At 44.7% G+C, this 12,410-nt stretch overlaps 1 protein-coding gene across 1 annotated transcript in view; it reads left to right on the top strand.

The window, feature by feature from the left end:
• LOC138520949 (AMP deaminase 1-like) overlaps positions 1–12,410 on the top strand; it is a 2,571,753-nt gene that overhangs the window by 1,987,748 nt on the left and 571,595 nt on the right. Inside the window, exon 8 of the mRNA XM_069633401.1 lies at positions 1,758–1,921. Coding sequence (XP_069489502.1) covers positions 1,758–1,921 — 164 coding nt within the window. The remainder of the gene's footprint in view (positions 1–1,757; positions 1,922–12,410) is intronic.

Genomic DNA, 12,410 nt, shown 5'->3' with positions numbered 1-12,410 from the left:
GAGCTACGAGGGACCATCGTGCACCAGCTGATCTTTGCCAAAGCTCCCTGGTAGACAGATCTTCGACAGGCTGCCGACCCGAGACGGCGACTGCCGCGGAATCCCAAGGAGACTGTTGTCCGCCACTGTCGATGACCGCTCTCGCCGACCGGAGCCGCCGTGCTCCCGTTTGGAACTTTCGGATCCAAGGATGCTCTAGTCTGCATCACCGCCGCTTTATCCCGCTCGAGAAGGCCTGACCGTCGATGCGCCGAGGAGTATCCACCGGTGGGTTTCCCGCCACCCGAAGACCAGCGACACCGACGACTCGACGCCCTTGCTGGGCCACAGTTCTTCAAACTCTTTGCGGTCCAGAACTATCGACACCGAGGTGCCCCTTACGCCTCTTCCTTGCACAACGTTTACGCTTCCCGTCAACGAGCACCGCTAGGAACGAAGCTGCCACTTCACCGTCGTAGCTCACCCTGTTTGCTGTCGGACGTTCTACGACCCGTGACTCCTGCCTTAAAGGGAGGACACTCAAGAAGGGCCGTCGATTACCCGACGAGGAATGCTGCAACGCTAGGTACTTTGGGGTTGCAGAACTATTGGAAAGCCTCATGTGAACAATATATGGACTGGGCTTGTGATATATCTTTATTCAACAGGTTGCCCAGGTGGGGGGGGGGGGATCGCCACACAGAACTGTGTCTAGGTATCTGGGACAGTATTCTGCCAATTGTTCCAAACAACTGCTTTCCTCTTACCTCTATCGTTGGTTTCCTTTACAAACTGATTTGTGTGACATTTAACCGTACAGTTGATGCACTTTAATGAGATCTAATAGCAATGGTGGTACCACGTAGAACTGTATACTTGTCATTATAGATAACCGAGTACAAAGTGAGTTATCGTGATATTGTACATAACCTTGAAAATTAATTATATAAAGACTGTGTTTTAACTAATACAGTGTGCAGACATTCCTTTGTGAGTGCTTGGGGACTACACTGTAGACCAGCCTGCATCACCTCCTGAGAAGCTAGGCCTTGATTGCTCGTCCATTGCTACCGTAATAGAGAATCTTGGCTGGGGTCTTCTGTGCCTCTCCTCTACCATATAGAGAGCAGAAGTACAGACACCCCCCCCTCCCGTCTTTACATTGGGCCACATCAGTGAGGAGTAGCTTGGGTCGCTATGCCCAGAAGACATGGGACATACGTCTGGGCATACCCACCCCTCCCTGGATGACTATAGCAAAACACAAGAGGTGATAGCTGGAAGATTTAAATTAATCTTAACCTCTGGCATTGCTCTGAACAAGCCTCTGGACCATCTTTCCTCGCCTGCTAAGCCATTACAGAACGGAAAGACCATATGCAAATCAGGCTTGGTCCCAGCCCGAACTGCCAGGTCACATCCCTTCTGCACGAGACCACAAGCCTCTGCAGTTAGAGATAGGAGAATGTGTGAAGGAGGTGCCCAGTAAGAAACATGTCTCTGTACATGAATATACCCAATCTAGAGTTTTACAAATGAATGCTGGTGCTCTTCATGCCCGATCTCATCCCATTCCCATGGGTTGCATATCGTAAGTATGAAGGATGTGCGATGTTGGGGTACGGGTACAGTAGTCACTAATACAAGTCACTTTCACTTTTCGATTTAAAACTAAGCAGTGGACTAAACTTGCTATCCACGAAAGATATTCTACAAAATAGGTGCACATCGTTTTTGCAAGAAATGTCTGTATTTAAATTGTTTTGCATTTGTTACAGGTCACTGGTTTTGACAGTGTGGATGATGAATCAAAACATAGTGGACAAGTATTCTCTGATAAGAGCCCAAAGCCACAGGATTGGAATAGTGAATTTGGCCCATCATACAGTTACTACATTTATTTCATGTATGCAAATATTGCAGTGCTCAATAATCTCAGAAAGTAAGTACTAAATAAGATTTGTTTGCATTTAGATTTTTGTGAGGATGTTTCATAGAATGTTAACGTATGGAATATTCTCTACAGAACATTGTCAAAGATTCACAACTTCAGAATGATGAATAAAGGTGTATCAAAGTGGTACAAAAAGTATTCAAACATTTGACTGTATGATTAGTTGACATCATCGGTTGGAATGCCATTGTTAAGAAAACTGCCTCTGTATGTCATCAAGCTAATAGGAGCATCTTACTTTTTCGTCGAATTATGGGGGGAAATACTCTGTGGCTTCTTTGAGAATGTATGATGCAAAATTTAGGGCTATGTGGCTGGGCTGTGACCTGAAAGTCTTTGACATAACTGATTTAAAGTATTTAAAAAGGATGCCTTTTACAGGTCTGGTTTCGTAAAGCAAGTTTCAGAGCTTTTCTTCAGTTTTTCTCATTTCCTTGTTACAATGGGTTTCATTTGTCAAATATTTTATAATTTATATGCAAGGTTTCTAATTGCACATTTTAATTTGACCATTCTGGTCAGAAAAACCTCACAAGATAATACAGCTGCTTTCACAGATTCCTGTTTGGAATCAGAGGATGCCGATCGAGCAGCATGTACAGTGCTAATAGTATAGCAGTGACTCATGAGGACGTTTCAGCGCCTAACAAATAGTAAAAAAAGAATTGTGATCACTTGAGTCAGATAAATCTGATAGTGGGCAGTCCCAACAGGAAAGGCTAGGTCGTGCTTACAAGGGAGTGTTTTACTAGTGTCTGAAGTGAACGTATCCCAGTGCCTCAGCAGCCTTCCCCAATAATGCTCAGTTCAAAGACTCTTTACTACTACCCAATATATGGTTGGGGTAGAGACACAGAAGCACCCCAGCCAAGGCTCTGAAAGGGTAGCAAAGCCTAGCAATGTACGAGCAACCATGGCTGAGACTCAAGGGAGGTGATGCAGTCTGGTTCTTAGGTATAGTGAACCCCCAAACACCCCACCCCCAAAAGGAATGTCCACATACTATGTTAAGTGCTAACACAGTTCTTTTATTAAATAGAAATATGTTTAGATGGATATATACATATAAATAACTCACTTTGTATACAGTTTTCTCTTTTCTAACAATTCACTCAATATAGACAGTGCTATGTGTTATACAGTTACACTTAAGTTCAGTAATGACTCACCAACTGATAAATGTTATAAATTGCCTTAAAATGACTAAACACTGTTTAACCTCAAAATGTGTGTACAGGTGTGGAAAATCAAGCGATTAGGTTAGAACATAGGCATAATGCTTTTAGTGTAAAAATACAATACTGTGTGGAGATTTCCCAACCTGGGCAACCTGCAATGAAAGGGTAAGTTACACTTTGCTTTTATATTAAGGCCCAGTCCATAAATGTTCATTAATTGTCTGTTCTTATTTCTATAGGTCCCACCACCCCATAGTACCTGGGAAGCAGTAAGAGAGTCGAGTCCAAGACGAATTAGGGACCCTGGTGTAACCCCTGCCACAGGAAGCCCCTTTTCCTCGTCACAGTACCTTGGGTGCCTTGGAAGGCGAAGTGGTGGAGTCTCAGCTTTATTTACTCGACGGTGCCCCTTGATGATGGACTCCCTCTGGAAGAAGGAGCCACTGCGACATGGCTATCGAGCAGGAGAATGGTCCCAAGCAGTGTCGGAAAGGCAGCAGTGAAGGTCGGTTCCAGTAGTCTCCTTCGACGTGTTGTTAAGGCGGCTGTGGATGTCCCATGAAGATGATACCTGCTGAGGAGCTAGACAAGGCCTGGGATGTGAAGATAACTTCTTTGGTTTCTGTGGATGACCTTTGCTGGTGGTGGGTGCAGTGGCAGAAGTAGGTGTTGTGTTTCTTCAGTTTGCAAGTTATCACCTTTTGGTTCTTCGGGGCTGCAGCTACAACAGGATGACAGGATGTCTTCTGGCTAGTTGGACCTGAACACTGGACTGCTCTGCAGACCTCCACCAACTCTGGATCCTCAGGACTTGATTTGCAGTTTGGAATGCCTGGAAACCCACCGGTGGGCACTTCTCTGCAGGCCACAACACTGGACCTCTTCAATCTTGGAAACGTGTACAGATGTTGAGGTTGCAGTGTCCTTTAAAGATTTCTTCGGTTGGTTGGAACTTTGTCAGCTCCAGGCGTTGTGCAGCACTATGCCAGGGTACCCCCTCTTCTGGGCAATAAACAGCAGTCGAGCTCTCTTCTGGTCATGGACAGCCTACAGACACAGGACAGCGCTGGTGGACTTCTTGGGTTCAAGATGTCTGGACACTCTTCTTCAGGACCCACGCAGAGACCTCTGCAGGATGGCAGGCACTCAAGACTGGCTTCCAGGACACTTGGGGTAAAGAACAGCAGCTTTACGATGTCTCCTTGTATCGATAGGAAGAGGTCACCTCTCCCGGTCATCTTGCAGTCCTTGAATCAGCAATTCAGCCTTTGGATTGCTTGAAGAGTTGCAGCAGCAGAACATCTTCCTCCAGCTGGATTCAGGTTGCAGGCTTCCAGGAATACTCCAAACGTCTGACTTCAGTTGGCAGCTTCTGACTTCTGACCCAGAGGTAAGTGAGGGTACTTCTGATATACACAAATCCCCCCATTCACTCAGGCTGAGCTTGGCTCAGTCAGCCAATCACACACTCTGGCATTTATCATGCAGCACCCAATCAGGCCCACTGGCATTCAGGCCATTCACCTAAAACCAGACTCCCAAATCAGTGAATGTATATTGGAAACACCTCCCAGCTTTTCAGAGCACACTCAGTCAGCCAATCACACACTCTGGCATTTACCATGCAGCACCCAATCAGGCCCACTGGCATTCAGGCCATTCACCTAAAACCAGACTCCCAAGTCAGTGAATGTATATTGGAAACACCTCCCAGCTTTTCAGAGCACACACTGCATTCACTCCAGTTTCAGACAGGACTGGCTCAGGCCGGACCACAGGCATTCTAACACACAACCAAAGCCAGACACCCACAACACGGAATGTGATTTCACTCCTCTCTCCATTCATTCAGGTCCCACCCCAAGTGTGTACCCAAAACAAGAGAAAAATGTAGCACAGCTCACAACGTAGTGTAGGTCTGAAAGTATTTAATGTTTAATATTACCAAAAAACATAAGTAAAAGGTACGGCTGGAGAGCAGTAACAAAAACAGAGGCAGTCGCCCGTTAGCATGACCCGCACACAACGCGTTTCACACTCAACTATATATTCACTAACAAAAAACATAAGGAACGTTATGGTTACAGGTGTTAGGGCGAATTCTCCAAAATGGCTAATTTCCCTTACCAACTGAGTCCCTCAGCAGCTTTGCTGGATATCTAGGGTTATTTATTTCACCTGGTAAGAGTGTGAGCCTTTTTCCCACTCTTACATGTGTTTTGCTGTGTTTGTTTTTACCATTTGTGTGATATTGGGCTCTGGAGCCTCATCTACTCAATGGGCATCATTTTTTTGTGTGTTAGACAGCTTTGCTCCCTTTTCACCAAGACTTGGCTGTTGGCAGTGGTAACTACCCTAGTTTTTATACCGCGGTTATCTTAAATAACCATGGTATTCTTTTCGGCTATTTTATTAGCCTCAAACATAAACCGCTTGACCAAATATATTTTATTTCGGGTCTGGCTGGGTTTATTCGCCATTTCTTTTTGTAAAAGTCTTTCTCGTGTTCTACTCTGCGTGCCAAACCAGGTTTGGTTCCTTTGTTCGCCGTCTTTTCGCAGGCTTCTTCACACAATCCCTCCGTAAGGCGCCTGAAAGTCTGGGTACGCAGGATGTGAGGGAGGGGTTTTAGGACCCCTGCCACAGGTTCCCTTGGTAACCAAAGTCACACTCCTGTTTGATTGGCTGGATGACTACCCTTGCCAGGACAGCCACCCTGCTGTGTGATGGACAGCCAGGCTGTGTGAATGGGGGAATGCTGCATAAAAAGCAGGTCTCTGGGACTGGAAAGGCAAAGTCTCCACTGGAACGAAGGAACTGACGAGGAGCTGACAGAAGAGGACCCCTACAATGACTGCACCACCCGGTGAAGCCCTTCTGCAGGTCTGAATCTTCAAACTCCAACGACAGAGAGCATCCTCCAGGAATACTCTTCCCTTGAGCTGGTGGGACCAACCAGTTCGACCAAACTTCAAGCCAGGACCCCTCCTGTGGTCCAATTCGCTGTACAGAGCTACAGTGGGCCGGATAGCCAGGAAGGTCTGCTTGGGTTTTAAGGCCCGCACCTTTTATTCGTTCCTTTGCTCTGCTGCTGGTTTCTTCCCTGGGTAGTGCATGACCCTCCAGTCTTACTACTTCGTGTCAGTCTGACAGTTACTTCAGGAACCGTGAGCCTGCAGGAACTACAAGGAACGTCCGCCTCAGCTACCGCTTCCTCTCCGTTTTAAGGTACTGTGCAGATCCGGTTGTTTGTTTCGTTCAACCGCAGTGAAAGTGTGTGAAATCTTTCACCAATCCGAGGGCTTGTCCTTCTCTTCTCTTTGAACTAACTTTTCTACCGACCAACTTCGTCCGGAACTCGTGGCACAAACATTTCCGCAAACTAACCTTAAACCATGTGACCTTGAGCAAAAGACTTTTGACCTAGTGACTTTGGCCCTAAGCTTTTTCTACCTGATTATTTCACTGTAGTTCCTCTTGCTCAATTGCCCTGAGTACTTACCTGCTGGTGTGGTCAATTTCTATCAACTTTGTCTTTCCCTCCCTTTTAAATTGCTGGAGTGCCATTTTGCTTCCACTTCATTTTGTGAGCTTAACTTGTCTGGAACTTATTGGGAGTGGTGTGGTGTATTAAGAGTATGTTTTTTAAACTGCTTTATTTTAGTGAAATGTTATACAACTGAAGAGTAAATAAATGTATATTCCTTTACTTGAAAACCTTGAGTCAGTGTTTGTTTGAATCATAGTAATTGCTGTCCTTTGTGTAACTATTTGATACTGCTCACTTGCTCTTGAAATAAGTCTGGCTGCTCAGCCATCGCTTCCACTTTAACTGTGTAGTACAGCCTTGTGAATTTGTACTGTCACTTGTAGTCTTAATTGTGTGTGGTGTTCCCAAAGGGTACTGCATATAATTCTGCCTAACAGGTAAAACCAAAAAAACAAAAAATTTGCCAGTTATGGTAAGGTACGCAAGCATTACTTGGGCTACCAATGTGCTGTGCAAGGACTACCACCCATGACCTCAAAGATGACATCACAAATGTCATTGATGACATCACTGATGCCATCACATGTGCCTTTACTTTTCATGAACAGCCTCCACAAGGGATTGTCAATATATTACACAACCACAGTAGTGGCTGTGTAGCTATGGTTAAGTTGCTGTTTCTATAGGAAGAACCCTTTTTGGGTGGCTTATAACTTCACTCTCCCTGGACGAATCCTCACCAAACTTTGCAAAAAAAGTATTTGCAAAAAAAGTTTATGGGTCACTGAATTTTTTGCAAAGTTTGGTGATGTTTGGTTCAGGGGGGGGGCAAAGTTATAAGGGGGTCCCAAAACTTCTTTGTTTTCCCCATAGCCTGAATGGGGAAAAAACTTTGCTCACGTCTACAGCCCAAACCGCTGGATGGATTTTCACCAAATTTGGACCAGGAGCAGCGGCTTGGTCCCGAAAGCGTGCTTTTGCAAATTTGGTGAAAATCCGTCCAGTAGTTTTTTTATAAAATGAGTAAAAAATAGGTCAAAAAAAAATTAGTGATATCTATCTTCGGTCCGCGGACACACTTCCCTATTCGCTCCGCGGACGGTGTCCTGATTGTCCAATCGGCTTGCGTCATGTCCGCGGACATGCAACGTGTTCGTTGATTGGACGGTGAAGAGTGTGAAGCGCATCAAATTTTCGGGAACGCCTGCCATCTTGGATTCGCGGCCATCTGCGGACAGCGTGGTGAAACTTTGTTGAAAAATACTATTTAGTACAGTGTGTTGTTGTGTGAAAGTGTTTGGGGACGGTGGGGGAGTAAGAAATGGGTTAAATGTTTTATTTATTTAGGTGGTAGACACCCCTGTTGTGTTCGCTTTGTCCGCGGACAACGCGGATGTTCTAAAATCTTCTAAATAAACAAAATGGGGGTGTTCTGAGGACACTATTCCTGTCCGTATTGTTTGCAAACAAGCTGAAAGTGTTCTAAGAACACACCATGTGTCCTGGGATGTTCGTCAATAAATAAAATGGGGGTGTCCTGAGGACAGTATGCCTGTCCGTTCTGTTCGCAAGCAATTTCAAATTGTTCTAAGAACACATGTTCGCAAGCATGTTCAATGTGTTCTTAGAATACATTATGTGTCCTGGGATGTTCGTAAATAAACAAAATGAGGGTGTCCTGAGGACGCTATGTCTGTCCGTACTGTTCGTAGGCAAGTTGAAACTGTTCTAAGGACACTCATGATGTCCGCGGACATTAAAAATGTCCATATGGCATAGTTGAAATGTTTGATTCTATGGGTGTGATAAACTGCGGTGGTTGTGGCCAGGGCATAGAGTCTTGGGAGCTTGGCCATATGGCCATGCACCCAAGACTCTATGCCCTGGCCACAACCACCACAGCATATCACACCCATAGTGGTTTATAACTTTGGGATCCAAGAACAAATTTATAAGCAACAAAGTTATAAACCACTATGGGTGTGATATGCTGTGGTGGTTGTGGGCAGGGCCTATAGTCTTGGGTGCATGGACGAGATCAAATTTATAGGCAGCAAAGTTGAAACTGTTCTAAGAACACTCATGATGTCCGCGGACATTAAAAGTGTCCATATGGCATAGTTAAAATGTTTGACTATATGGGTGTGATAAATGCGGTGGTTGTGGCCAGGGCATAGAGTCTTGGGAGCTTGGCCATATGGCCATGCACCCAAGACTCTATGCCCTGGCCACAGCATATCACACCCATAGTGGCTTATAACTTTTGGATCCAAGAACAAATTTATAAGCAGCGAATAAAATAAATGTGGTGGTTGTGGGCAGGGTCTATAGTCTTGGGTGCATGGACAAGATCAAATTTATAGGCAGCAAAGGTATAAGTCACTACGGGTGTGATTTGCTGTGATGGTTGTACTTAATATAATATACTTACTGTTTGGTTTAGTAACTGTAGTACATGTATTTCTTGTTTATTTCTGTGATAAAAGAAAAGATCATGTTAGTATTGGTATTTTGTAACAACTTATAACATTGAATAATCAACATTTTTTTTTTGACCCTCATATTTAGTAGATTACAAACCAGTGTACTGTGCAATTCGCTCAGTTTCTCTGTTTGTTGCTAAAATCATTGGGTCTGTGGGAGAAAAAAAAAATCCATGTTGGATAAAAAAAAACCTTTTTTGTTATGCTACAGTCTATTTGTTTGTTTGTTTTCAGTGTTCACTTGTTGTTTCTGTCTAATGCTCTATATATTGGCTTGTTGCAGATTTTTTGGAGCAGTTAGATACCTGTTGACATATTCTAACAGTCTATTTTTTGTTATAATGAAGTGGTATTGATTTATTTATTTGGATATTGTAATATTTTGGGGTAGTTAGATACCATTTGGCGTATTCTAACTGTCTATTTTTTGTTATAATGTAGTGGTATTGATTTATCTGTTTGGTTATTGAAAATCTTGGGGTAGTTAGATACCAGTTGGCGTATTCTAACTGTTTATTTTTTTATATAATTTAGTGGTATTAATTTATCTGTTTAGTTGTTGTAGAATCTTGGGGCAGTTATATAGCTGTTGGAATATTGTAACAGTTTATAGTTTTCTAATAAAAGTTTAGTTAATGTTTAAGTACAGTTTAGTTAATCAATTTTGGTTTTAAGAAGATTAAATAAGCGTTTGTAAGATTTGCAGGTAATCTCTTCTTTAGAGTAATGGTACTATCATTACATTCGAACCATCCACAATTCTGTTTTATATATGCAGTATAGTGACCTGCATTGGTAGTGGCTCCTGTGTGGTAGATTGTACCTATTGTTGTGAAGGTTTTTTTTACCAAGTGATACTTGACCATGTGTGAATCCAGTCAGCTTGCAGTTGTTTTTGGTACCATTTGCATTGTAACGTAGAAGCATTAGTATTACGTATTTACTATGTGTTTGTATTAGAAAGGTGGAGCGATTTATCTGAATTGCAGGCAGTACATAATTTACCATGGTTTGCATTTTGTACAAGTTGCTGAAATGGAACAGATTCACAATTGGGTATTGATACATACACAAAGCGCTCGTTGGGGATTTGTTCTTGTGTCACATTGTTGCACAGAGTGCATGCATGTTTCCACATGTATGATATCTGGAAGATTTCATTTATAGGTATGTTTTTGTTTTCCAGTACTTGTAGTAAGTACATTAGAAATTCTTGTGGATCTTCCTGTTATGCTCACCTGGTTCCCACGGGGGCGTCGACCGGAACTGGGCCGCTGCTATTTCCACCACCGTGACGTGTAGCGCCGAGATGACTGACTGGACTGACCCGCTCAGCCTAGTTTGTCTGGCTCGCAAGAATATTCTTCTGCAAAGGAGAAGAGGAATTAACCACCCGTGGAATTGAGTGTCAACCCACCTTCCCCACTCCCGTTGTCTTCCCACTGATCACTCTTGATGTCCCCTCCTTAGTCTCACCTGATGGTTTGGAAGGATGAGCTCTCCATCCTGCATCGACCGCAGGGGCGCGTTGATGACCAGTTCCTTCACTGGCGTAGAGGAATTGGTGAGTTCCAGTATTGACTCTAAAGTCCAATTGTTCATAAGAGTTCAAATGTCTGCTCTTCACTCTGTCCGATTCCTTGCAGGTTGCCAATTAATCCACTCGAAGATTTCCAAATGGCACTCGGTAAGATTTAGGTAAGTCTATTGTGTCTTTCCCCTTAGGGGCCGGGGTACGGCAATGAAGCAGAGTTGACTGTGCCGACCCGAGATGAGGTGAAACCCCCGTGGTAAATCAGGTAAGTTTTGTGGGGGGGGTAACTGGTATTGTCCTTGCTTTCTCCCCTTAGGGGTCGGGGTACGGCGGTGAAACAGAGTTGACTGCGCCGACCCGAAATTAGGTGAGTACCTCCCGTGGTAATCAGGTAAGTCCTTGGGGGCAGCTTGTATGTGCTTAGAGAGTCCCCTCGCTCACCTTGCTGTCTTTGTCTCCTTAGGTGTCTGAGGGCGGCCGCGAGATGGAGAGAGCGTGATGGAATGCTGAAGTACCACCAAGCAGGTGAGTTCAGCGCGGCGCCGTAGAAAGCGAAGCGATGCTTCAAAGACTTCTGTCTTTCAATTCCATGGCGAAATGGATCAGGATTCAGGTAAGGATTAAAGTTAAAACTCCTGTTCTAACCTTTATCCTTTTGTCTTCTTGTTTCAGGAGTCCCAGGACTGAAGCGGGCGTGGCTGAAGACTGGAGCTGCTGAAAACACGGTGAGCGTTACGCTGCAGCAAGCAGAATAACGCGAAGCACGTGTGGCTGTCCGGGCGTGGTTTAAATAGCCTTGGAAAAAGATCCAGGTAAGTATTCTTCCACAGCCCCACCCAAGTAACAAAATAGTCCCTTCAGTAACATAGTCCCTCCTAAGCCTCATTTGGCTTGAGTCTTCATGCAGCATGGTCTGCCTCAGGTGAGTATGCAGCATGGTCTGCTTTAGGTAAGTTATCAATAATGAGCCTGGCGCCCATGGCGCCAGGACTGACTTTATCTTTATGAGCCTGGCGCCATAGGCGCCAAGACTGTACCCAAACAGCCCCTAACTGGGGCTTTTGGGCATGCTCCAAGTGGCATGATGCCTGCTTCCGGGGCTGCTGGGCCTGGTCTGGTCTTCCGGGGGCAGGCATCATGACAGCACCCCCCCTCAAGGCCCCTCCTAAAGTCGTTCTCCCCCTTGGCCGTGGTTTGTCTGGAAATTCCCGATGGAACCTCTTCACTAAACGAGGTGCATGCACGTGGTCACTAGGTTCCCAAGACCTTTCCTGTGCACCATACCCTTTCCAGTCAATTAGGTAAAAGAGTTTTGATCTCACTCTTTTTGAGTCCAAAATATTCTTGACTTCGAACTCGGGCTCCCCGTCTATGAGGATAGGTTCAGGTGGAGTGGTTAGCCTTGTTCCTGGTTGCACTGACTTTAAAAGAGACACGTGGAAAATGGGATGGATTCGCATATGAGCAGGTAGGTCTAACTTGACGGCCACTGGGTTAATAATTGCCTTGACAGAAAAAGGTCCCAAATACCTGGGGTTAAAGGTCCGAGTCCCCTTGAGTGGTAAGTGCTTAGTGGCTAACCATACTTGGTCCCCTATTTGGTATTGAGGAGCTTCACTTCTGTGCTGATCCGCATCCCTTTTGTATTTTTCCTTAGCCTTTTGCAAATGGATGGTTGCTTCTTTAAAGGCTTGTGTAATAACAGCGTGGACATGGTCCACTGCGGGTATCTCTAAATGCTGGGGAGAGTCCAAATCCGAGGTTCGAGGATGGTGCCCATAATTGGTAAAAA

The sequence above is a fragment of the Ambystoma mexicanum genome, chromosome 13 (assembly GCF_040938575.1).
Source record: "Ambystoma mexicanum isolate Mex_15411 chromosome 13, UKY_AmexF1_1, whole genome shotgun sequence".
In the NCBI taxonomy this organism is placed as follows: domain Eukaryota; kingdom Metazoa; phylum Chordata; class Amphibia; order Caudata; family Ambystomatidae; genus Ambystoma; species Ambystoma mexicanum.
This window is presented reverse-complemented; position numbering and strand designations above follow the sequence as displayed.